Here is a 23,555-nt window from a genome sequence, read left to right as displayed (position 1 = left end):
CATGTTGGGATGAAGAGGTCATATTCTGAACTGTTCACATGGATGCATTCTCTGCAAAGCATCCACTGGGCATAGCCATCAATATTATTAGAAAGGACAAACAGGGGGGCGGAAATCTAAAAGAAGGTAGAAAAGATATAGTTAACACAGTGGTTCTCAACCAGTTGTATCTGGCAATGTCAAATGACATTTCTGGTTATCACAAGTGGGGGTAAGGTGCTACAGGTATCTAATGTGTAGAAGCCAATATGTTGCTAAATATCTTCAATGCACAGGACAGTGTCCCCAACACAAAGAATTATCTGGTACAAAATATCAGCAGTGCCAAGGCTGAGAAACTCAGAGTTAGAATAGTACCACCCATGGTCTTGTTAGTCCATCTGAAGTCCAAATGCTACTCTGCAGCGTGACAATATTAGATGCATCTGGACTATCTGTTCCCATTTGAATTGGAAATGGAAAACGGAAAACAGTGAACAAGAGACGTAGTCTCTTTTATTCAGAGTGGTAACTGTTCTGCATTCCAAAGGCAAAATTTCCTCACTTGTGGGGTTGAGTTCTTTTTAAAGAGTCTAAAAAGCATTTTTCTACCACCTCACTAGATAATACAATTATTTAATAAGAAAGATTTGGGGTTGGAGCCTTTTGCCATTCTGAAGCTGTACAGTAGCCACAAAACATTGATTCTGTACATCAAGGTGAGAGGAATAAACAATGTCTCTAAAGACTCATCCGGTTAGGGCACTGGAATGAAAACAGAAGGATTCATCCCACTACTCACTTGACATGTAGTCTTCCTAGTATTTATCTTTGCTAGAAACCTCACTATGTTCTCCTCCTAAATGGTCTGGAAATAATTTTAGTCACTCCATGATATCCAACAGCTCATAGGATTTAATAGCACAGAAATATCTTTCTTTTCTCCACACCTATATTACATCCACACTCTCAATCAGATATTTCAGGGGAAGAAAAAGGAAATAAAATGAGTGAACCCAAACTTCTGCCAAAACAGAACAAAACCCTTCTCTCCTTTGCTATCTCATATTGTGCTCCCTCTCACTCACTAGGCCCCAGCAACATCAGCCATCTTGCTGTTCCTCCAATAAGCCAACCTCAGTCGCAATCCCAGACCCCAATCCTGGTCCCACACCAGGGCCTTCTCACTTTACTATACTGAACTATTCTTCACCCTTACTTCATGGATTTCCCCTCATCATTTAGGGCTCAGCTTAAGTATTAACCTCAGAGACCTTCTCTGACTACTCAAATCTAAACTAACCCAGAAATCCTTCTACCAGATCAGATTTCCCATGGTTTTTAATTGCTAGGCACCTTTAAACAGCCTTCCTCCTTTTGGAGAATTTCTCTTCCCATAATTCCTGTCTCCCCAAGACAAAAGGCATATATTCACTTTACCAGCCTCTCTTTGCAAATTGGAAGCAGACAAAGTAAGTGACCTAAGCTCTGCCAACCCAACATATCCACATGATATTTCAATTAGGAAACAACTGATATAATAGAAGCACCATATGGAATCCATTCCGAAGAATATTTCAGACAGATATCAGCTTTCTTTTAGAAGGAGAAATGACAAAGGTCCTAGCAGCTGCATCTCATTCTCAGGATAGGCAGTGGCAAAAGCAGTACAATTCAATGATGTAGGTTAGTGGTACAATTTGGGCACTGTTCCTGGCTAAGTAGATGCCAAAATTGATTCTCTGGCTTTCCCCAAAGATTCTGTGACCCACCTGCGACCTTTAAAAAGAGTTTTTCTGCTTTAACTACAGTGGGTTCTGACATCTACAAGTAAGATATTTGATTCATTCCTCATAAATGTTTCTTACTGTCTAATATTTTCTTAATTATTTTACTCATTAGCGGCCTCTCCCCACCAGAATGTAAACTCCATGAGGACCAGGGACACTATCTCATTCCTCCCTCCATACCCAGTATTTAGAATAGTGCTGCACATTCAAGAAGCACTCAGTAAAAAAAAAAAAACAACTCTCTGTTGCTACATAAATACACACTTAAAAACCAGGGGGAAGAAATTTATTGGGTTGGCCAAAAAGTTTGCTTAGTTTATTCCATACAGTGGCTGTTGTAGTGTCTAATTGTCTTCTAACTTCATTCAAAACAATTTTGTTAGACTGCATGGTGACAGCTGTCATATCAGTGTGCATTAAAAAAAACAAAATTGGTAAATTTTTGTGTGGCCATTTTAATACTGAAGATGGAAGAAAATACACAACATTTGGGGCATATTACACTTTATTATTTCAAGAAAGGTAAAAATGCAAGAGAAACACACGAAACAGATTTGTACAGCATATGGAGAAGGTGCCATGACTTATCAAAAGTGGTTGTGAAGTTCCTTGGTAATACTGACATTTTGGTCAAATAATTCTGCTGTGGGGCTGTCCTACACACACTGGAAAACGTTTAGCAATACCCCTGGCCTCTACCCACTACAAGCCAATAGTGGGAGACAGCTAACATACTCGAAATATCCATGTCAGTAAAGTTATTGGTAAATATAAAAAAGGTGTCTTTTATTTTACATAAAAAAACTAAATGGACTTTTTGGCCAATGCAATAAAATATTGGTTCTCTGTGAATTAATAGCTAAAAAGAATCGTGTGAACTGAGAAGTCAGAGAGATTTCATGAGGCAGGTGGCACTTTGGTATTGAAAAGATGCTCAACATCACTAATCATCAGAGAGATGCAAATTAAAACCACAATGAGATATTACCTCGCACGTGTCAGAATGGCTATCATCAATAAATCAACAAACAACAAGTGTTGGTGAGGAGGATGAGGAGAAAAGGGAATCCTCAAGGATTGTTGGTGCGAATGGAGACTGGTGCAGCCACTGTGGAAAACAGTATAGGGTTATCTCAAAAAATTAAAAATGGATCTGCCTTATGACCTAGCGATTCCACTTGGGAGAATACATGTATCAGAAGAAACGCAAACCACTAATTCAAAAGAATAAATACACCACTATGTTCACTGCAGCATTATTTGCCAAGACCTGTAAACAGCCCAGTGCCCATCAGTAGATGAGTGGATAAAACAACCTGTGGCTCATTTACACAATGGAATACTACTTGGCCATAAAAAGGAGCAAATCTTACCTTCTACAACAGCATGGATAGACCTAAAGATTATTATGCCAGTGAAAGAAGTCAGTCAGAGAAAAATAAATACCATATGATCTCATTTATATGTGGAACCTAATAAACAGAATAAACCAATGAACAAAATAAAAAACAGAGGTATGGATACATGGAACAGACTGATAACTGTCAGAGGGGTGGAGGCTTGGGAGGCTGGATAAAAATAAGGTGAAGTGATTAAGCAAAAATACATATTTATAAGATGCAGGCAAAGACAATAGTGTAATGACAGCCAGAGGTAAATGGGGGTAAGGAGTAAGTGGAGGTGGACAAAGGGGGAATAAGTGGGGACAGACAGAGACTTCTCTGTGTAAAGTTCTCAGATGGACGTGTGACGCAGTGTGCAGATGACGTTTCATTGAGCTGTACATTTGAAACCTGTATGATTTTATGATCCAATGTTACCCCAATAAATTCAATTAAAAAAAGTAGACATGAATTGTAATGATCTTTCTATAGGGCTGCAGAAGAAATATATTACTTCTAAAGGATGAGAACAAATACTGGAAGTAAGTGTGGCAAACAAAAAAAGAGTGTTAAGGAAAAGTGTGTTCAGCTCAGTGGGAAATATTTTATAACGCAGGACAGGCAAGATTATGAATGGTTCTGACTGCTAGCCTTGGGAATGTTGTATTCGATAATGTTTCAAGAACACTAATCCTCAATGAGCATTTTAATCTATTTTTTATTTTAGATGTTATCTGCTATGTAAAACTACAACAGCTACCCACACATTTTCTACAGCATTCCCTCTCTGAACATTGATGTTCTATATTTATCTGTTCAAGCTGAGAGACTAGTAGAGAAAGAGATTCTTATAATTAATCTTCTTGTAACCAAGCGAATACCCAATTTAAAGATTAAAGTCTATTATCAAAATGTCCTTTATTCCATAACCCTATCCTCAAAGTCAGATTTTAAAATCTGTGTTCCATTTACCATTCCATCTATTAGAATACTACATTGATAATGAGTACATAAACAAGAACTCTGAGGAAAACATTTTGTTTTCTTTTGTACTAAGGTAACATAATGACTCGGAACACAAAAAGACGATCAATTTTATGACGATAATTCTTTAGATAAAGTCTTCTAAGAACCAGCAAATCCTATAATTAACGATTGTAAAAAGGCTACATAATTACTATATTTTATGGTCTGACATGAATTAGAAGGGACTTCAGCAAAACTGCATGTTGCAGGTTTTCAAACAATCTGACAATAATTATTAAACATTATTAAATATACATATATCATATGTACATATCCTTTGAATCAGCAATCCCACCACTGACTCTATCTCATTGAATAAATGTGCCAGCACAAATTAATTAATACAATGTTTACAGTGACAAAAAAGGAAAAATAAATGTCCATCAGCAACAAGAAATGAGCTAAATGAACAAAAGTGTAGCTGCACTAGGGAATAACATCATACGTAATGGCATATTTTTATACAGCCATTAAATGAATAATTCAGAGCTATATTAGTTCACTTGAAGGATGTTCTGCTAATTATATTATTGAGAAAGAAAAATAAGAAGAAAAGAATGTATAATACAATCAATTTTATAAAACAAAGTAAAAAATAAAACAATTATTTATATATATATATTTACACACACACACACACACACACACACACACATGTGCCTGGAGGAGTGTGAATTGATAGGCAGACAAAAAATAGGTAAGATAATGACTTAAGTATGCAGAAAAATATGGAAGGATATACAGTATAAAATACGGTTACCTTAGAGAGCAGTATGGGAAAAAAAGAGAAAGGGAATTACTCAAAAGGAAGTAAAAACTATAAATTCAGTTATGTAAAAATAAACGTGTAGACAGAAATTAGTATTTTTTAAAAGCACAAAAATAAAAAAGGGTTATATAGAAACTAGCTAATCTAACATTTCAGAATGATCCAGACAGTCACTTATTTAACACTAAGTGCCTATTTTGTGCAAAAACGAGGGCTAGCTATCTCCTTCCTAATAACAGATCTGGTAGCAAAGAATCAATCTAGTCCCAAGGATACCCATTCCATATTAAAGGTGATATAACGAGAGAGAATTCTTCCATGTGGTTAGCTGAGATGTGCTTCATTTAAGGAGAAAGAATGAATCTAATCTAACCTACATGATTGTCTTCAGGTATTTTCAGGACCAATATTTTATTCACTTAGCAACATTTACAGGTAGCTCCCTACTTTCATACATAATACAACCCTTAAACGTGCATGAGAGTTGAAAGTGTAGATTCAGACTTAGGGGATTTAAATGTAAAAAAATGGCAAACTGAAAAATAAAATACCACTCTGATCACAAAGGGTTACTTTCCCTAATATGCAAAGAATGCCTATAAATCACAAAGAAAAAGAGCAACATCACTATAAGAGTTAAGAAAAAGAAATCTTAGTGTACAGCAGGAAGAATATACAGTTTTTCTAAGAGATATTGAAACCCTCAGTAGTGTACCTCAGTGGGCTGGGCATTGTACTACAAACCGAAAGGTCACCAGTTTCATTCCAGGTCAAGGCACATACCTGGGTTGCAGGCCAGGTACCCAGTTGCGGGTGTGTGAGAGGCAACCAATTGATGTTTCTCTCCCTCTCTTTCTCCCTCCCTATCCCTCCCTCTAAAAAAATAAACAAATAAATAATTTTAAAGGTGTTTAACTTCACTCATTTAATGCAAATTAAGTCTCCACTGAGATACCTTTTTTTTCACCACTCAGATATAGATACAGAAGTTTGACAACACACTGTATTGGCAAAGATGTAAGCACAGTAATTTTCAAACTCCCTGCTTTTAGGAACACATTTTATAAATTCATACAAAGACAATGATAAATGCACAAGGTTATTCACTGTAGCAATGCAAGCAACAAAGAGCAAAAGGCTGGTAACAAATGTGTAACAGAGAAAATTGATTTTTGTTTAAGTATAGTTCATCTGCACACCTTTATGAAGTAGTAAAAAACACTATGAAAGCACCAGATAGCAATTCTAAAAGAAGAGTTTTTAAGACAGTATGTTGTAATATTCCTGGTTACCAGATCTACAGATAAAAGGTCAGGCCTTCTTGCAGCTGCAGAAAAATCTGATATTTTTCACTAAAATGGCAAAAGGTTTCTTAAAGACGGTATCTCAAACAGATGGACTTTCACAGATGTTTCAATAACCTTACTGGAACCTGAGGCTGTCACTTGTGAGTATGTAAGACCACGTACAGTGGCCAATTCTGTTCACATAGTAACAGAAGGCTATAACAGTTATAGAAGGCTCATGAGGTGAACACTGGTTTTTTGACTTTTTTTTTTCATTTTCCTCAAACTTGTTTCAAGGGGAAAGATGGTTTATTCTTTAAGACTCTTGAATGTGCCACCAATAAATCTATTTTAAAAATTGTATTATAAACAGAAAAAATGATAAAGCCACTCTTTGGAATATTATACTGCCATCAAATGTTCATGATACTCTGTTAAAGATTTAGTACAATGCTAAGCAAAGAAAGCAAAATATAGTCATGTAGTTTTATATTGTATATAAAGATGAACAACAATTTATCAAAAGCAAAAATAAACATCAAAAATGTCTGGAAGGCATAAAACTTAATATAAAAATGTTAATAATGATTGTTATCTCTGAGTAGCATTTTCTTCTTCCTTTCATTTTTCTTTATATTTTAATCTATGATAAAGATTTAATATATAATTATATATAAATAATAGCTTTAAAATGGATAAAAGTGTTAGAAAATTCTAAATGTGTTAGAAAAAAAAAGAATCAGCATCATATACCTAACAGAAAACTAAGTCTTTGTTCTGTCTGACAAATGTGTCTGATAAGTAATAAAAATGTAGTTGTAAAAAAAAACCCTCAATTGTGCTATGAATCATAAACTGTTCTAAAAAATATAAAAGCCTTAATTTTAAAAAGCCCTACAAGATAAACATTTTTCTAAACACAAAGGCAACAAAGGAAATCAAGCTTTCAGAAGAGAAAGGGACCTTTTCTCCATATCCAAGAGTCTTGAAGAAAGAAATACTGCAAATTTTAGTTAAAATGTCTTTCAAAGTAACACACTCACAAAAGAGAAACTGAATTTTTTCCTCCATTTTTTAATTGTGTGCCAGGAAGAAGTGACAGTTTTCAGTTCAAGTTATTCTATTCTCTGACCTCTATGAGTCAAATACCTCCCCCCAAAATATGTTCTTATGATTACTCAACAAAAGATTAGTTTGGGAAAAGTAACTCTGGCTATCAGAATTTCACCTCTAATTTCACTGAATTTTTATTTGAAAAATACTTACGTTTTAAAAAAAAAGAAAAAGAAAACTCCAATAGTAACTACAACTTAACCTTGGTACCCCACTGTAATGAGTGTCTATGCCTACTCTAAGTCAAGAGGAGGGTTGAAATCCACTTTAAAAAAGAAAAAGGCAGCCCTGGCTGGCATGGCTCAGTTATTTGGAGAATCATCCCATAAACCAAAAGGTCATGTGTTCAATTCCCGGTCAGGGCATATACCAAGGTTGCGGGTTCAGTCAGTGGTCTGGATGCATAGAAAAAGCAATCAATCAATGTTTTTCTCTTTTCTCCCCCCTTCTTCTTTCCCTCCCTTTTTCTTTAAAACCAATAAACATACTTGGGTGAGGATTAAAAAAAACAGTATGCTAAATTGGTCTATTAATATTTATATTTATGTACTCATAAACCTATTTTAATCTTCAAATAAAATGCACAATTTTCTCATTATTTATGACAGATCTTAATACTCAAAGTGACATTATTGTGAGAATAACACACTACATATACCTCACCATAAATATTTTTGAGTTCCTCTCACGGAGCTCAAGTGAACAGTTATTTCAAGTTGCAATTGCCTATTATGGGCCCAAACTGATTTGTTTATATGTATTGCAGATATTTTCACTTCAAACAAAATGAAATGCTTCTTTTTCAGTCTCAACAGAATTATAACCATTATCTCCACCTACAGAAAACACTGCCTAGAAAAAGCAGCAATGTATCACTATTGCCAGGCATCAGACAGGTACAAAAACACTGTAGCATATATTAGAAATCTCAGGACAACCAGTAAAATAAAATTCCTTCCATACAAAGGATGTTCCCAGATGGGGAAATACACACACTCAAATGTGCATCTTTTAAAAAAATCCTCAGCTGAGGATATTTTCATTGATTTGAGAGAGAAAGAGAGGCAGATAGACAGACAGATATCAATATGAGAGAAAAACATCCATCAGTTGCTTTCTGTACAAACCCCATCCAGGGATCAAACCTGCAACCCAGGCATGTGTCCTGACCGGGATCGAACCCACAGTCTTTTGGTGTATGGGACAATGCTCCAACCAACTGAGCCACCAGGCCAGGGCTCAGATGTGCATCTTTAAAAGAAGTACCTACTAGTAATTCATTCGACAACTACTTGACTAGAAGAAAACATAGGCAGTAAAATCTCGGACACAGCTTATAGCAATATTTTACCTGATACATGTTTTCAGGCAAGGGAAACATGAGAAAATAAATAAATAAATGGAACTACATCAAACTAAAAAGTTTTTCCACAGCAAAGGGGACTATCAACAAAATATAATGCCCATGGAATGCGGGAACATATACACCAATACACCTGGTAAGGGATTAATATCCAAAATTTATAAAGAACTTATAGAAGTTGACACCAAAAAAAAACAACCCAATTAAAAAATGGACAAAGATCCTGAATAGACAGTTCTCCAAAGAGGACATACAGATGACCAACAAATATATGAAAAGATCCTCAATCATCAGAGAATGCAAATTAAAACCACAATGAGATGTCATCTCACACCATTCAGAATGGCCATCATCAATAGACCAACAAACAACAAGTGTTGGAGAAGATGTGGAGAAAAAGGAACTCTTTGAACTGTAGGTGGGAACGCAGATGAGTGCAACCATGTGGAAAGCAGTATGGGGATGCCTCAAAAACTTAGAAATGGATCTGCCTTTGGATCCAGAAATCCCACTTCTGGGAATATAGCTGAAGGAACCCAAAACACTAATTTGAAAGACTATAAGCACTCCTATGTTCATTGCAGCATTATTTACAACTGCCAAGATATGGAAGCAGCCCAAGTGTCAGCCAGTAGATGAGTTGTATAAAACTATGGAACATTTACACAATGGAATACTACTCGGCCATAAAGAAGAAAGATTTACCCTTTGCAACAGTATAGATGGACCTGGAGAACATTATGCAAAGTGAAATAAGCCAGTCAGAGAAAGACAAATACCATATGGTTCACTCATATGTGGAATCTAATGAACAAACTGAACTAACAAGCAAAATAGAGACAGACTCATAGACAGCAGGATGACAGCTATTGGTGGGGGGTAGGTTAGGGGGTGGAGGGATCAAGCAAAAAACAAGGACTCATGGACAACAGTATAGTGATTACAGAGGGGAGGCAGGTATAAGGGGATTAAGTGGTAATGGAAGAAATACATTAAAAAATTTAAGGGTAAAAAAATTAGTTCCTTGGGTAACTGTGTATCAACCATTCTTTTAGGGGCTAAGAATTCTTTAGTGAAGAAAATGTTCCTGCTCTAAGGGAGAGGCACTTGGAGGAAGAGCAAGTAATATATAACATATATTATAATATGTTGGAAAAGCTGTATTATAAAAGAAAATAATAAAACAGAGTATGTAACAGAGAAAGGGAGTGTTGAGTAGATGAGGAAAGATTGCAAATTTATATTGGCAGATCACGGAAGACATTTGAGCAGACTTGAGAAAGATAAGAAATAAGGAAACCTGCATGTATTCAGGAGAAGAGCATTCTAACTGTAGAAAAATACAAATGCAAAACCCTGTGAGGCAGGTGCACGTCTGGCACAACTGGGGAACGGCGAGGTCAGGATCACGATATTGCAGTGGGCCGGGGGAAAGTGGCAGCAACCGGGGGGCCAGATGGGGCACCACATGTCCAGCAGTGGTAGGCTGGAGTTGGCTGGTAACCAGGTGAGAGCAGGTACATTCTAGAACTTTGAGTCCCACTGTAGGAGTAATTATACCACAAAAATAGGCAAGTACTATAAATCAGAGGCTTTCCCACTCTGGAAATCCAATTTATCAACACATTGCTGCCTATGGGCCACTTTAACAACAGTCATGTGACATATAATGATGTTTTTTTGGTCTACAACAAACCACAAAAATAGCGGTGAGCCAATAATATTACAATGGAGCTGAAAATTTCCTATTACTTAGTGATGTCATAGCCATGTTAATATCATAGCACAACACATTACTCACATTTGTGGCAATGCTGGTGTAAACCAACCTACTGCACTGCCAGTCCCATAAAAGTACACAATCATGTACATTATACTTGATAATGATAATGACTATATGACTGGTTTACATATTTACTATACCATTCATTTTATTATTGTTTTAGAGTGTACTCTACTTATTAAAAATCTGCTGTAAAACAGATTTATGTTTAATAAATGTTTGTGCTATGTTTAATAGGCAGTAATCCACTTCATGTTTACCGTGTGTCTCTTGGTTGCATCATTTCTCTTTCCCTGATTTAATCTCCTGTTGTTTTGTACAGCCACAGGCTGTATAGTTTTGTAGCCTAGGAGCAGCAGGCTATCCCATATGGTCTAGGTATGTAGTAGGCTATACCATCTAGGTTTATGTAAATACGCTGTGTGACGTTCCAACAATGAAACTGCCCAATGACACATTTCTCAGAACACACCCCCACCGTCAAGCAGTATGCAACTGTACTTTGTCTTTCACTTTGAGTGAGATCCGAAGCTGCTGGAAAGGTAGTCAGTCTTCTGCCTCCCACTACTTCAGTTCTGAACAGAGAGAACAAATGGCAAAAGCAAGGAAACTAACTCGGAGCCTGTTAATACCATCTAGGTGAGATATGGCAGTGACCGCCTGGGGTGTCCAACCTTCTGGTGTCTCTGCGCCACACTGGAAGAAGAGTTGTTTTGGGCCACACATTAAATATACTATGATACATAATCACAACAAATATCATAATGTTTCAAGCAAATTTATGATTTTGAGTTGGGCTGCATTTACAGACATCCTGGGCTGTATGTGGCCCATGGACCAAAGGTTGGACACCCCTGAAAATGCCAGTGGTGAGAAAGTGAGAAAAAGTCCAATTCTGGATATTAAGAGCTGTTCTGATTTAAATCAGTATGCCACAATAGTAAACAAGCCTCCTGCCTAACTCAGTATATACATATGTATATATTTACCACATTTTTTTAAAAGGGTAGGAAAGTGTTGCTAAGGAGAAGGGAAGAGCCAGAAACTAATTTTAACTGAAGTAATCAGAAGAGCCAAGAGTATCAGTAAGAAAAAAACAGTAAAATCATGAAAAAGGGCACACCTTGGGAAGAGGCTTCTACATTCCTGTTAGGTTGGAATGACGCCTTGAAAGCCAAAAGCACATGCTGGATGTCAGAAAGGCCAGACGGAGGCTCGCCCGCTGATTTAACAGAGACAGTTGCTGGGAAGCACCAATCCCACTAACATAAACACAGTGATATAACACAGTGATATAAACACAGTCACAGTGAACCGGCTTATCAGTCTTTACTATGATATAATAAAAGAATGGGTGGACATTGTAACTTGTGACTTTACTTAATACAGACTGGAAAAAATGCCTTTTCTGAGGCATCCCCAAAACCTAATTACAGTAAAATACAATCATTAGCACAACCTGCTTTATCCATCTTATAACACAGATAGGACTGTAACAGCTCCGGTAATACAATGGCACTTTCATAATCCTATAATTCAGAAAAATGTATATTCATGGTATATAACATATAAGGCTAATATGTTTAGTTTGTTCTCCATATCTCCCATAAATGTTAGCAGTGAATTTTGTGTGTCTGTGTTTTCCCAGAACTACTAACACTTTTTGTACACTCTTTTTCTTCAAGAATAACATGAATACAGAAATATATATAAGCTTGGCGAATTTCCACAAAGTGAACACACCCACAATGCTAGTATCCAAAACAAGAAACAGAACATAACCAGCACCCTAGAGGGTCCCTTCAGACCCATTCTAAACACTTTCCCCAACACCCAACAAGGATAATAAGTTTCCTGACGTTTGATGCTGTAGATTGGTTCTACCTGTTTTTGAAATTTATGTAAAAGAATCACAAAGTATGCATGCTTTAGTGCCTGGCTCCTTTTGCTCAGCAATGCATTTGTGAAATCTATACATCATTCATTACATGTAGGTGTAGGTTGTTCCTTCTGATCGCTATTCAATATCCACTGTGTGGCTGTACCAGAAACTTATCTACCCATTCTACTATTGATAGGCTTTTGGAAAATTCCAGTTTGGACTATTACAACTAGCCCTACAATAAACATGTTTTGTCCATGACTTTTGGTGAATATAAGCACACAGTTCTGTTGTGTATAAATATAGGAATGGAACTGCTGAGTCATAGAGCATGCATGTGTTCAACTTTAGTAAATAACAAATAAACTTTTAAGGAAGAAATATTTTAAGATCTTTACAGGGAAATTTGAATGATTAATGATTTATCACACAGTATTGGCTTCAAATACTACTTTCAAGAAGGTAAACATATTGAAGTAGAATGGTTGTTCCAAATCACTTCCAAAGAAGGCAGTTTACTTTAGAATATTTTCACCTGCAATTTAGTCTATGACAATAATGGAAGTAACCGTATTAGTCTTGCCCTTTTCAGAACTGATGATGCTAAATATTTTGGAACAAACTATTGAGCCATTACTATCAACAAAGTAAACTACTTTCTCAATTTGCTACAGAATATAATGTTAGCAATCAGAACACTGCAACAGTTACACCTGTACTCATATAATCGTACTCCCTGGAATTGAAAGGGACTTCAGAACTAATCTAACCTTCCAGTGGATGCCTTCTATATCAGTGACAATGATCATGTTAACAAACATTTATTTAACCCTGGAACAGAAAAAGAACTTGAGGCAAAAATCTAAGGAAAGCAGAATAAAGTACAGACTTGAGTTAATAACAATGTACCAACATTGGTTCATTAACTGTAACAAATGTACTATAATTGTACTATATAATGTGAGATATTAATAATAAAAGATAAATGGGAATTCTGTGTACTATTTTCACCATTTTCCCATAAGTCCTAAAGTTTTTAAATAAAATTTATTCTTAAAAATCCATTTAAAACATGGTAACATAATCTACAGATTGTCATAAACCTGCTAAACTCTCAGAATGCAGTCCAAATGAACTTTAAGAGTTGTCATGCACTCACACACACACACATATACAGGCACACGTAAACTCTTCATTTAAAGGGGTCAGACACATAGACATGTGGGGGAGGCATTCTATCTATGCTGATTTTGGTTTTGCTCCTGGCTCTGAAATTATGAACAAGGCTCAGACTTCTTTTTTCATTCCAACTAATCTAACTTTTTTTAGTATACACTATCAGTGCTTAGTGAATCATTAAAAAGCATTCCCCTGGTTATCCTTATACAATAAAATAAAAGCACCCAAACTCTAAGTCAAATCAATTCTCTGGTAAATCAAACTTTTGCGGTTTGAATCATTGAGCCTTTCCCTTCACTTCAGAGAGGAATAAAGGGAAAAAATAGACTGTGCCTTACAGCTGCTGGCAGGGAAAACAAGTAGCCCTAATTCGGATGAGAGCTAGTGGAAGGACCTCTGGGCAAAAAGGCTGGAGATTTAGCCTCTAGCTTAACTCCGCCACTGATCTGCTCTTCAGTCTTTGAACATTTTCCTGAACATCTTATCACTTCTTGGCTATGCCAGACATCCTAGTTAAATCTTTTATCCTATCCATTCTATAAAACCTTAGAGTGTCTAAAAAGAAAAATACTATCCTACCCCGGAATGAATGTTTGCACCCACTGAGGGATGAGGGGTGGGGAGCAAACTTTCAACTGTGGTTGTAGAAAGTTTATATCTAAACACAACTTGAAATTGGTTCTTCTATAGCATGAGTTGGCAAATTTTTTTAGGGAGCCAGATAGTTCAGGCTCTGTAGACCATGTGGTTTCTGTCAAACTCAACTCTGTTGTTGTGTGCAAAAGCAGACATAGACAATATGTGAATAGATCTATCTGTACTTGATAAAACTTTATTTACAAAAACACAGTGGCCCTGGCTGGGTAGCTCACTTGGTCACAGCATCATTCTGATATGACAAGGTTGCAGGTTCAATCTCCAGTCAGGGCACATACAGGAGTCACCCAGTAAATACGTAGATGGGTGTAGCAACAGAAGTCAATGTCTCTCACCCTCTCTTGTCTCTCTCAAATCAATAAATGAATTTTAAAAAATAACACAGACGTCCCAGCAGTAATTTGCCAATCCCTGTTCTATAATATCAGAGGAAGACAAATCACTGGCAAGATCAATTTTGGTAAAACCACATCATGAGTTCACACTGAAATAAACTTTTGTTTGCAGGAAGGAAATGCTTACGAATCATGATCTTCACATACCTGAGAATGTTCAAGTTTCCCCTGCATGAACAGGTCACATCACCAATACCTAAGACAGAGCAGGAAAACACTCTCCCTTACATGGTTGTTATGATATAACAGGGGATATGTTAATTTATGTAGGTAAAATTTACAAGGTGACCTGCAAAAGTAAAATACCAGGTTTTAGCAACTTTTAGCAATATATACAGAAATCCGAACCTCATTAATATTAACATCGCTTCCATATATTAAGGTAAACTAAGATAAATGTCAAGGTCATTGGCTTTCCTGGGAGAGCTGTTCTTTCTCCATGCAACTCAGACCCTTGGTTATCCATAACCTGTTAAATTTCCAAAAGGCCAGAGTAACTATGAGCTAACAGAAGTTCTGACTGATTCTGGGATGAGACAGGGGTTGCTCACCTGCACATAGTCTAATCAGGCCAAGATCAGATCTATCATCCTTTAGGATCTACCCTAGTAAAAATGTTCCATTCTGCCGAAGTCACCGAGCTAAATTCAGCACCATGTTAGCTACCAGGTGTTCAGTAGCAGGCTGGAGCAAAGAGCCATCCCACAGGGATCAAGCAAGTGCCTTTTTAAAAGCAAATCTTAAAAAGTTCCTCTACATGGCTTTGCAAAGTAAGCAAAAACCATGCCAAATAGTAAAAAAGGCACTTACTTGACTCCCACAGGCCAGCTCCACACTCTAGCAGCTAAGATGTCACTAGCATGGCACATGGAGTGAGGTGGAAATGGTATCTTGCCAACCACTGTAGGAATGGTAGTAAAAGACCTAAAAGAACAGAAAAAGTAAAGTCAATGTAAAAGGAAAAGGCCCTCCTGAGCCTGGTGACATGGGAACCTCAGCATATAATGCCAGAAAAAGAAAAGGAAATGTGACAAGATCTTATTTAGGTCAATTTTAGCTACCAGTTAGACAGCTATAGTGATCCTTAGGACAAAAGGGCACTTTTAAAGGAATGTGCTTTATAACCTAGAATAAATCCCGATTGCTTATGAGAAACTGATACATGCAGTTTGTCACAAAAAGAGTATTGAATCTTTGATAACCACATAGTAAGCTCACACAGATGTAAAAAACAGAATCTACAGGGGAAAAGGGGAAGGACTCACATGAACAAGTATAAAGGACACATGGACAATAACTAAGGTGGGGGGCAGGGATGGGAGGGAGGTGGGGAGCACTGGGGGGGCAGGGCTGGGAATACAAGAAAGAAAACTGTACTTGAACAAGAGTTAAATAAAAAATAAAAATAAAAAAACAGAATCTAAAGCAACAATTCATGAACCAATACTTTTATTATTATTTTTTATTTTTTAATATCAATGTATGGTTGCCTCTCAAGCGTCCCCTGCTGGTAACTGGCCTGCAACCCAGGCAAGTGCCCTGACTGGGAATCAAACTGCAATTCTTTGGTTCACAGGCCTGTACTCAATCTACTGAGCTACACCAGCCAGGGCTCAATACTTTTAAAAATAGTAAAGAACAGACATTTTTATCACCCCATCTCTATGCTTCCAGCATTCAAAAGACAAACAGAACCACAAAAAACAATGAAGAAGTAAGAAATGTTTTTAAAAACTTAATGGGACCATGGCAACAGAAGACAGATTATCCAGGTTCACTCAGGAACTTTCAGTAGTTTTAGAAGTAAGTTTACAAAACTTAGAAATATTGGTGCACACACACACACAATATCTCATTTATTTGCCTCGCCACACAACTCTCTGGTTTAGTAGTTGTATTGCAAAATGCTTGACTTGGCCCTGGCCAGTGTGGCTCAATTGGCTGGAGTGTCGTCATGTACACCAAAAGGTTGTGGGTTCAATTCTGGGTCCAGGCACATATCTAAGCTGTGTGTTCGATCCCCTATTGCAGCTTATAGGAGGCAACAGACTGATGTTTCTCTCTCTCTCTCTTTCCACCCACCCAAAATTCATAAACATACATTCCTTTAAAACACTTGACTCAGTAAACTGAATCAGAGACCATTCAAAAAAGAACAATGGTAACTTTTTTAAAAGTCTATTTTCACAAAGCACTACCTCCTCTCCCCATACTTACATTTTTCATGGGTAAAATAATTTGTGAACAAAAAATATATTTGTGTGATTTGCATGAAAAACACCAACAGTGAAAAAACAAAATCTTTCTCAGCAACACCCACTCTCCTCTTCTATCTAATCACTCTTACAAAAAAAAAATCTCTTCTTTTACTTGCAGGTACATTCAGCATCCTTTCCTTCAGAACCACAGTGGAAGAAATAGGCGGTTGAGTATAATCATCCTTGACATACAAGAATTTATCCAATAATTTAAGTTTGTATTCTTAATCAGTTTTAGCTTAAAGACTATTATTGTACTATCCCATTATTTGAATATGCTTAAAGTTTGGTCACATTCTTAAGATAAGCTGGTGATTCAAACTGCGCAGGCCTCAATTAATTTAATTAGAATGGAATATTCACCGTTAATAGCATATCTGGCCAGACTACATCTTGAGTGCCTAACTAACATTTTCTTCTCGATTTTGGCTTGTGTTTGCCTTGCCTTGGCAACAGTCCCTGGAAAGCATACCATCTATCAGTGTTTCCCTTGATGCATCAGCATTTCTGGTTAATGCACTACAGCAAGTCATTTGGAGGGACAACCTGAATGAAGCTCTGCACCATGTATTTTGCAAAATTTTTCAAACCATTATCAAAGATGTTACAAATGAAATTGCATGAAATTACTTAGAAATATATTTACCAGAGATTGCCTTTTTAAAACAATGACTACAGTTATTGGCTGTTTGTTGGAGCATCGTCCAGTGAACCAAGGGGTTGTGAGTTTGATCCTCAGTCAGAACTCATGCATGGGCTGCAGGTTCAGTCCCCAGGAGGCAATGGGTGGATGTACGTATCTCTTTCTCTCTCTCTCTTTCTACCCTATTTCTCTCTCTCTAAAATCAATAAACAGACCCTCAAGTGCAGATTTTTATTAAATAAAAGATTAAAACAATGACTACAATATAAGAATATGACTGGCAAATAATATTTATTATTAAGTAAATATAAGACTTATCAGTAAGAGAAATATTTACTTCACACCTCTACCTGCCTCGAAAAAAAGTAACTCACCTCCTTCCTAGACCTTGTTTTCCTTTGCTCCACAAAAGCAAGACACAATTCAAAAAGTCCTGTTACCACTTAAGACACATACCCTTCTACAAAACAAGGGTCAAAATTTCAAATTATTCCAAATACAAAGAAAAAAACAGTAAATAAATGCCAACAAGTTTCCATCCACAGCCTGTATGCACTTGAAAAATCTGAGAATTTTAATACAGTAAACCAAGATCTTGCTGCAGCATTCAACCCCTCACGAGCTCCCTGTATCACAGCAGATGCTGTTCTGCATTTTGCAGAAGACATTTCATCTGTGTAATGAAACATTACGCTTCTCTGCTTACTCTTGGGAAGTACAAAGGGTTTTCCCAAGAATACAATAAATGAGGACATTCCATACCAAAAAAGGAAATTGGCTATTTTTAAAGTCAAAATAACAATCTCAATCTAACTTTAGAAATGATGTAAATATATTCCTCTTTCCTACCCCCGCCCCAATATTCAACTAAAAAGACCTCAAGTCAACAGAAAAATTATTAAATATGTGAAATTGGAAACAACACTTCAGAAAGGAGATAAAAACAAAATGTGAATGAAGACTAAATATTTTTAAAGTATTAATTAAAGAGAACAAAATTGCATAAAGATACATACAGGGTACTATCATAAGGTTTAAAACATACTTACAATACTATATAAGGCATATGTGTAAACATACACAGAATAAACACGCGCATGGGAATGCTAAACACCAACTTGGAGAGGATGTTTCTTTCGGAGAGAGAACAGGAAATAGGAAGCATACTTGGGGCAGCAATTAGAGTTGTAGTTTAATTTCTCTAGCTAAACAAAATACATTATTCTAGTTGTTCTTATAGACATAACATACTTCATAAACTAAAAAGAAAAGACTTTGTCCCTTGTATGTTGCCTAAACACAATATAATTGCCTATGAAGGGCCACCTCACCCCACAGCCCTTCCTTGCCCCCCCAAAAAACCCTGTTGCTGGAAAAGCCTTCCAATGTAAGCTTCTTCGAGAGCCTGCTCTTCAGGAGTTTTCTGTCTTTTCTTCCACTAGTGCCGCCACTTTCTGATGCTGCTGGCTTTGATGGGATCTGCAGATCCCTAACTCAGGGCCCCAGCTTGTCTCTACTTCTAATCTTACCAAGAATACACATTTTAGACAAGAAATCTATTATAGTTGCCTTTCATTTCCCTCCTTTCACTGCTAAAAGCTCCGACAATCATTAAAAAGAAATCACTATATATTTAAAGCTCACCTGACTTTGTGGCACTTGGCCAAGTTATGAACTTGATTTCATTCTGACTCAATGTCAATGCAGAATGAGATATTAAAATTAAAGAAAGTACTGACTGGAGTTCAATTCTTCATCTAATAAATAAAGACTCCAAAATTCTGCAATACATCATACTGTAATTCTGTTTTCCCAGCTCAACTGTGCTTAGACAACATTTTGTTTCAAAGCTTAAGTCAAAACTGGAAACAGAAAAAAAATTCATTTTCTTTGGAGTTAAAACAAAAACAAAGAAACAAACCCCAACTACTAACACGCATACAAATTGGACATTCACACAGACTATTCAGATCCCCTCAAAAATAAAAACAAGGCCACCACCACCTCGTCCAGATCAGAAAACTCACTCACCCTGCCTTTTCAGTGCTTGAGGCACCAGCACTCAAAGATCAGGGAAAGAGGAGCCAAGAAGAGACAGACAGGGCAAGCGGGTATTCTTCGCTTACAAAAGAGATACATTTACATCAAAAGCAAAGCAAAAACTTTCAATCTTCTCACTAGGTTTTTACTACTTCTATTCCAACCTATCTTTAAATACTTCTTTAAAGTATTCTGTCATCTATACTCTTTTAAAATGAAAAAATAGGTTTTTATCACATTTGGCCACTTGCCACAGCCCTGCTTCATGGCAGCTACCAGAATTCTGGCAGTGCAAGATACAGGATACGGGTGGGGGGCTGCTGGAAACACAGAACACAAGTTCCAAAATAAACACCTCCAAAAATCTGTCATCTTTGGAAAAAAAAAATATATATATATGTAGGGAAGCGAGAGTTGGCAACATCTCTTTCAAATCATTCCTTTCTCTCTTCTGCAGTGCCCAGCCTTTTACCATTCCCTCTTTCCCCTACTCACACCAAATACTTGCCTGGTAAATGCATTATGTAAATTTCTTATATTACTTATAACACAATAGCACTACAGTCTGTTTCATTACTATTTTAATTTAGCATTTTATATAGTCTTGCTTGTTTCAGCACAATCTGTGAACTCTGAGATTATTGGCTGCTGCCTGAATCAAAAAAAAGTAATTCCTCCTCCATATTTGTGAGATTCCCAACGCTGTAGTATCTAGGCACAAAGAACAAGCTGAGCTATAGTTGCACCATCCACAGGGTTGAAGGATTTACACAATGGTCTCTAGGACTTTTTAACTCGCTCTCATTTATCCAACACTGACAATATCTATGTTCTTGACGCTATTACGCTCAGTTCACAGAGTTTGGGAGAAGAGACTACTAAGGGCAACTAATTACTTATTAAGGTTTTCGCACCCGGGCTAGCAGGCAACAACTCAGAATGAACAAGTTACTAGAGCAGGACCATCTCACCTCAACATCCCAGTATCAACTACTTTTTTCTTTCCCCCATCACTCCAACTCTGGAGTCTCCAACACATCTCCACCTCTTCCCCCACTCACTCGGCAGTTTGGATTTTCCAATGGGCTTTTAGTCCCATTTTTTTTTCCAAGAAGAGGAAAAAAAAATGGGACTAAAAGCATAATGACCTGTTTTAAGAAGAATGCAGGATAAATGTTCATCAAGATGTGAGAAGTAACTATGTAAACCTGTTGAAAAGTAACTAGAAAGCTCTTCACTTCAAGCCCTCGAACCTGTGAGAATAAGGAAATACATTACACTTGAGCTTATGATTTTTTACACAAGCCACCCAATAAAATAACATAAAAATTACTTACAATGTGTTATGTAAAAATGATATATGTCTTAGGATTAAAGAAACCCTTTAGGCTCACCTAATCAGACATCCATATTTATTAAGACCCAAAAGGTTAAGTCACTTGCCCAAGGTCAAATAACAAGTTAACGGAACAGAAAGGAAGAGAACCCTGACCCTAACTCTTTTACCACGTGGCACTACTTCTCTTCAGTTATTTTAGTTTGGTAATTGGGAAACATACACGCACACCTTTTACCACTTCTATCTCTTCATTTAACTAGCTCACAAAGCTAAAAAAATTCTGTGATAGTACTGCAATCTTTTGCTCCCATCAGATTCCAAAAGGCTCACCAACTACACAGCAAATACAATCTCTTCTGGTAAAACAGATATTATAATGTCTCTTAAAATTATCATACTTATCAAATAAATAGATACTTATCTTTGTATGATAATACCTGGAAGACCAAAGAATATGAGCTTTCTAAATAAAGCCATCCAGTAAGTCAATTAAAATGCTAGAGAATCATCCAAATACCTGTTCACAACTATATAATTTTATTTGTATCCCTCCCTTAGAAACTGGGGTAGCAGAAATAAAGTTAATCTCACATCTGCATTTCTAATGCCTAAGAAAATTTTGGTAAAATTTTACTGAGAAAAGATTTCATACTTAAGGAATGGCTTGGTTGGGTGGTTAGTTGTTTTTAAGGTAAGACCATCATATGTACAATGTTTAATATTCCCTAACGGGCATCAATTATTTCAAAAATGGAAAGCTAAAGAGAACAAAATCAAAGAACATAAATACTTACTCAAAAGTATTTATCTAATTAATGAACGTAATGTTAAGAGTTTCTGCTTTGGAAGAGTATAACAGAGCACGCACGCAACGAAGATTGGCTTAGTGTTCCTCACGCCATGTGATCTTTTCCACACAGCTGTGCAAATTCTGCAGATTCGAATAGTAAGGGGCAGTAATGCAGGGATAAGGTGGACATCTAATTTGCATACAAATTTTAAAATCATTTAAAATAATTAAACCAGGTCAGCACATTTTTATATACAAAAGTAGAGGCATAGAAGACAACAAAGCAGTATATTTATCATGATTGTAAAAAGAAACACATGAAGTTTCAGTGCCTGAGAAACAGTCTCAGATGCCTTGAATAAAACTGTCTTTCTACCTGATACTAGCTGATAGTCCCCCATCCAATCACCAAGTTCCACCAATTCTACTTCCTAAGTCTCCCTTCTCTCTATTCCCTTTCATCCATCCCCAGGGCTCCTGTCCTAGTTCAAGGCTCTTGTACCTGGTCCATTAGGATGCCCCTTTCTGGTCTCTCCCCCTTTCTGGTCCTCTCCTCTCCAATCCAGTCTTCCCGCTGCTGCTAGTGTAACCTACCTAAAAGCACAAACCTGATCATAACTCCCCCACCTGAAATTCTTCACACTCACCTATTGACTAGTAAGATTTTTCTAAACTGCGGCTTAAGTTGTAAACTCAAGTGGGACCCAACCAGTATTCTTTAACAATACAGAACAGAAACTATGCATGACATACATAAAAATAATGTTTAATAAAACTTTCCTACGTTTTACGTACACATGTTGCTGGGTCATGATATAAAACGCATTTCTACTGTGGTTTGGGTTGAGTTTTAAAACAACAACAACAACAACAACAAAACACTGACCTACGTAATCAAATTTCCGCTCCCTCACAAGTCCTTTCCCAGTCTAATCCCGCACAGTGGTTACGAGACAGGCCCTGGAGCCAGACTGCTTGGGTTTCTAGGCAAGGTATGCCATGCACTAGCTGTGTGATCCTGGGCAAGTCATTCACTAGCTGCGTGTCACTGACCAGCTGTGACCCTGGGCAAAACGCTTAACCAGTCTGAGGGAACTCAGTTTCACTATCTGTAAAACAAAGATAACAGTACCTACTCATAGGGTATCACAAAAATTAAGTGAAATTTTCTATGTAAAGTGCTTAGCACACGGTGCACTTGATTAATTACTACTGATAGCACCACTACTGTGCAGTCTAATCTCTAGCTATTCCTGCCCGTAGTCCAACTGTTACAAACCACTGGCTTACTTCTTCCTACTGTTGTGTCAGATCTTGGTACCACCTGGAATGTGCCCCAGACCTTTCCAGGCTCCACACATTGTATCTCCTCATATTTTAGTGTAAGGAAGGCCTCCCCTGTGAGACCTTCCCCAACTCCCTCAGGTAGGTCTAAGTGCTCCCACTGAATTGCTGTAAGGGAAAAAAAAAGACACAGCTAGTTACAGTCTTTTTTGTCAAGGTCTCTTGGCCAAATGACCACTTCAGAGGCATCTCTTTTTCCCAATGTGACAGCATGTCACAAAGAGTAGGAGTTTTGACAGATACTTTCTGAATGACTCCAGGTTCTCAACATTTCCAAGTCCTGGTATTCTCACCTGTACAATTCGGGTGGCATTTTGCCTGAAGGGTTGTTGTGTAGTACACTGTACAATGTTCTAAAAGTGTCTGACATAGAAGCAATGCTCACTAATTATCAGGTCTACTAAGAGGGACTTTTTAGAATCCTAAACTAAATTACAAAGATCCCTAAGAAGCTCACCTTAGACCCTTATCAGCTAATACCTGGAGGGGAAGGTGGAAAAACAGACTTAAGAAAAGTAGTTAGTAGGAAGGATAGTA

The 23,555-nt window shown here is 37.0% G+C and overlaps 1 protein-coding gene across 2 annotated transcripts in view; it reads right to left on the bottom strand.

Moving 5' to 3' along the window:
• The window catches only part of MCU (mitochondrial calcium uniporter), a 216,397-nt gene that overhangs the window by 186,456 nt on the left and 6,386 nt on the right, over positions 1–23,555 (bottom strand). The window contains exons 2-3 of one of the 2 annotated variants that reach the window (XM_037055859.1): positions 15,415–15,528; positions 14,752–14,800 (exon numbers count right to left, since the gene is read on the bottom strand). The exons of the other annotated variant lie outside the window; for it this stretch is intronic. Coding sequence (XP_036911754.1) covers positions 14,752–14,778 — 27 coding nt within the window. The 5' untranslated portion in view covers positions 14,779–14,800; positions 15,415–15,528. The remainder of the gene's footprint in view (positions 1–14,751; positions 14,801–15,414; positions 15,529–23,555) is intronic. 2 annotated transcript variants of the gene reach the window in all.

This window comes from Sturnira hondurensis, unplaced genomic scaffold (genome assembly GCF_014824575.4).
Source record: "Sturnira hondurensis isolate 20B ecotype Veracruz unplaced genomic scaffold, ASM1482457v3 Scaffold0008761, whole genome shotgun sequence".
Taxonomy (NCBI): Eukaryota; Metazoa; Chordata; class Mammalia; order Chiroptera; family Phyllostomidae; genus Sturnira; species Sturnira hondurensis.
This window is presented reverse-complemented; position numbering and strand designations above follow the sequence as displayed.